Raw genomic sequence first — 3,916 nt, 5'->3', positions numbered from 1 at the left:
GTTCTTTCACGATGCGATAGTCGTCTCGCAAATGCCATCACAAGATACAACAACGTAACATAAGAAGTGAAGCAGGAGGAGGACACAAACGTTAGCAACACTAACATAGCAATGGAGCTATGCTAACATTAGGTTAACCAGGGCTATACACAGAAGCAAGAAAAACATATGGATGGATAGCATAATATAAATATCTAAAGACAACGATAACGACATAATTATTATTAATTAGAATATATTTTTAAATTGTGTTTTGGGATAGTGTAAACTCCTAATCAGCAGTCCGTTCCTGAAGGTGGCGGAAGTGCGCCAAAAAGGTTGATTGAAAAAGAAGAAGAAGACGAGGATGGTGACGTCATCACTGCGTCGACACGCAACAACAGACGACATTGTGGGTTTCGTAATATTTTTGAAGGTTTGCTAGCCATTGTTTTGTTGTTTTAGTATCATTAAAACATTAATCATTGGAAATATTCTCTACAGAAAGAATAGGAGCTTCTCCTTTGACAAACAAAGAACGCAAGGAGTGTTACTGTTGTTATTGTTTTCGTTTTCGTAAGCTACCGATCTTGTTAAGCTAACACACCCACCATCTTCAAGAAGATGGCCTGCACTTTGGAGAAAGTGTTGGGAGATGCTAGGACATTGCTGGAGAGGTTAAAGGAGCACGACACAGCCGCCGAGGGACTCATCGAGCAGTCGGGGGCCCTCAGTCAGAGGGTGCAGAGCATGAAGGAGGTGGGGAATGCTGTCCCAGACAAGGTAAGGACATCACTGGTTGCATACTATGGGAGATTACATTAAATATGCAATAATTATCCCCAATTATTGACACTGACTCAACTGACAGTACCATGCATCTGTTATGTTAGCATTAGAGATGCAAATGTATTTTTCATCATATTAAATGATATATACAAATTAATACTGACATTTATTATATATGCTCAGCAATCATTCCCGGTGTCCCTCAAGGTTCTGTCCTTGGTCCCCTATTTTGTATTATTTACCTGTTTTTTTGTTATTTTGGCATTAGTTTTCATTGCTATGCTGATGACACCTACATGTATATCACAACTAAGCTATCTTCAACAGCTGCATGACAAGACTTAGAATATCCTAGCTTGACCAATGTTTGGAATGGTTAAGTCAAAAAATAAAGAGATCCTGGATAAGTTAGGCATGATTCGTAGTACAAGCCTTGGATGCAATGTAATCACAGTGAGCTTATTATATGGCAATAGACTGGAACATTTACGCAGTGTTTTAACTGTTCCTACACCCTGTTTTCTTTGTCCTCAGCAGGCAGAGGACGCATCAGAGCTCCAGGAGATGATCAAGTACAAGCCTCATGTTCTACTCACTCAAGAAAACACTCAAATCAAGGAACTCCAGCAGGAAAACAAAGGTTTGTTCATTAAAAATATTCACTTTGTTGCCACTCTTTTACAGTATATGTTGACATGTCTTGTATCTCCACAGAGCTGTGGCTGTCTCTGGAAGAGCACCAGTATACGTTAGAGCTGATCATGGGCCGTTACCGTAAGCAGATGTTGCAGCTGATGATGGCCAAAAAGGAGTTGGACACCAAACCCGTTCTGTCCTTGCACGAGGATCACGCCAAAGTACCGTGGCTATATTTGTGCATTTACCATGGCTGCTAAAAGACTATGCATGCTTATTTTTGTACTTCACTGATACAGGAAGTGCAGAGCCAGGTGGAGCGAATATGCGAGATGGGCCAGGTGATGAGACAAGCCATGCAAGTGGACGATCAACGCTATTGCTCCCTTCGAGAGAAGCTTGCCCAGTTAGAGGTAACTGTATTTCGGTTTTAAAGGACATACTGCAAAAATATGAGTCAAAGAGCCTCATTGTCCTTGGTTACCAACATGGGGTATGCATTGCCAATTGTCATAATTATAATTGTCAAACAATTAGCAAACAATTATGGAGGATTGATCAGTGCTCATGTAAAACTTTTGACCACAGAAAATAAAAATGTCTATAACATTAATTAACCAATTAAGTAGGGGGCACATGACTATTACAGTAAACCTCGGATATATCGGACTCGGATATATCGGAAATTCGCTCACAACGGACAGATAAAGAACCGATTTTTCTGTAATGCATTTCCAATAAAAATTCATTGCATATATCGGATTTTTTATAACGGATTTCGCCTATTTCGGACAAAATCTCCAGTCCCGTTCCAATGCATTTCCATTAAATTTCCCTCGCATATATCGGATGGCCGCATCGTTATGCTAATCTTGTTGATGTCACTGGCTATTGTCTTTGTCCTGGCCCCAGATTTAGGACAAATATAAAAGTGAGTGACGTCAATAATACTAGCACAGCAGTGAATGAGATCTTAACCTCACTATTTGAAATAACGTAGGCCTGACGGGCGTAACAGGGCCTAGCTTAATTAACAATTTGTTATGCTCAGAGTCCAATAAAGTTAAATTCTCATTACCTTACGTCTCTTTCCATTGCCCAGTCCAGGTACATTGGAAACATAGTCAAGGAAGTGCCTTTTTATAACGGATAAAATCCGATTTACGCATATACCGGATATAAATCCGATATATGCGTAAAACTGACATTTTCCGGTATACGCATATAACGGATTTCGCTTATATCGGACAAAACCAGTGGGAACAATTGAATCTGATATATCCGAGGTTTACTGTATATATGACTGGAGACCCATAAGTCAGCCAGTGAACGACGACAAAAATAAACAGTGTGCATTTTTACACTATCTTGGTCAGATTGAGAACAAGGAGCTGCGGGACCTTCTGGCTATCAGCAAAGACTCAATGGAGGCAGCAAAGGAAGACGGCACCCAACCAGCACCAGCAACAACACAGGAAAACAATGCTCAACACGAGTCCAATAAATGATATAAAGGGCATCTCATTGGAACTTTTAGGACTGAAAAGTCTTTGTCCTTGACTTTGTGCTCACTATGGATGGATGGCACTCTGTTATACCACAGCATTTTTTCATAATGTACTGATGATAGTTGTCTATTTTCCTAATTATGCGCGGAAATTTAATATTTGCTTTCAAGGAAGACAAGAAAGGAACAGCAAATATGATTTATAGTCCGAGTAGCGCTTTATTCTGTTATGATTTATTCAAAGATCCTCTGTGACAGGAGCGCTCTGATGTTTTTACAGTTGAACTTTTTTTTTTTAATGTCGAAAATAGTTCTTTGTCATCTAAGGAAAAGAACGTTAATATGGTAGACTTGTGATTTCAGTCAAATAAAGTCGAAATGTAAATAAAACATGGCACTTTTAACTACAGAAAGCTGTTGTTATTGAGTTACGCTTTGTTTATTAGGAAAATTCCATATTCAAAAATCCAGAGTTATGTAAGTTATTGACCAGTTTTCTTCTGAACTGAAGATATTATATGAAACACTGGAGCTGATCATCAAAAACAGAAAAGCAAGAAAAAACCTTTCATACATTGGATAACGTTCTAAAAACAATTCATATGAAGAACGAGCTTAAGTGACGTGTTTTCTATTGTTTTTATTTTTGTTGTTCTTATTTTCAAGCAATATCCCTCGGACATTCCTTTGTTTGTTATTTACTTTTTCTTATTTATGTTATTGTTCTGCAGAATTGCACTTTTATGTTCCTGTAATTCTGCTTTTTCTGTTTTATACTGAAGTTTGTAATTAAAAAATATATAAAAAAACAATAATATCACAATAATAATAAAATAAAACAATAATACTTAAAAAAAACTTACGCTTTACGAGACGGGTTGATAATATCGCGAGGATTGTGTAGTGCTGCTGCGTTCATGTGAGCTCGGCAAAGAGCGACCCGAACTCATCCTGAGTGCTGCTTAAAATCTAAAAAAAATCCTCAGGTTTTGGAAGAGGTTTGTA

The 3,916-nt window shown here is 38.2% G+C and overlaps 1 protein-coding gene across 2 annotated transcripts; it reads left to right on the top strand.

The window, feature by feature from the left end:
* Window positions 1–328: 328 nt before the first annotated feature.
* Window positions 329–3,320, top strand: sike1 (suppressor of IKBKE 1). Of its 2 annotated transcripts, none has more exons than XM_058084178.1 (5): window positions 329–762; window positions 1,306–1,408; window positions 1,483–1,625; window positions 1,704–1,817; window positions 2,781–3,320. In XM_058084178.1, exons 1-5 carry the CDS (start codon window positions 604–606, stop codon window positions 2,910–2,912), a joined length of 651 nt encoding a protein of 216 aa, XP_057940161.1. In that variant the 5' UTR covers window positions 329–603; the 3' UTR covers window positions 2,913–3,320. The 2 variants fall into 2 exon arrangements, with proteins under 2 accessions (XP_057940161.1, XP_057940160.1); XM_058084177.1 differs by having other exon boundaries at window positions 333–762; window positions 1,303–1,408.
* Window positions 3,321–3,916: the final 596 nt, after the last annotated feature.

This window comes from Doryrhamphus excisus, chromosome 10 (assembly GCF_030265055.1).
Source record: "Doryrhamphus excisus isolate RoL2022-K1 chromosome 10, RoL_Dexc_1.0, whole genome shotgun sequence".
Classification (NCBI taxonomy): domain Eukaryota; kingdom Metazoa; phylum Chordata; class Actinopteri; order Syngnathiformes; family Syngnathidae; genus Doryrhamphus; species Doryrhamphus excisus.
The sequence above is the reverse complement of the archived record's forward strand: the minus strand, read 5'-3'. Positions and strand labels throughout refer to the sequence as shown.

Excerpts from the sequence above, each read along its gene's own strand:
- sike1 (XM_058084177.1), top strand. The coding sequence starts at position 604 with ATGGCCTGCACTTTGGAGAAAGTGTTGGGAGATGCTAGGACATTGCTG. Across the intron at positions 1,409-1,482 it reads ACTCCAGCAGGAAAACAAAG|AGCTGTGGCTGTCTCTGGAA; the intron begins GTTTGTTCATTA and ends GTATCTCCACAG. Across the intron at positions 1,626-1,703 it reads TGCACGAGGATCACGCCAAA|GAAGTGCAGAGCCAGGTGGA; the intron begins GTACCGTGGCTA and ends TCACTGATACAG.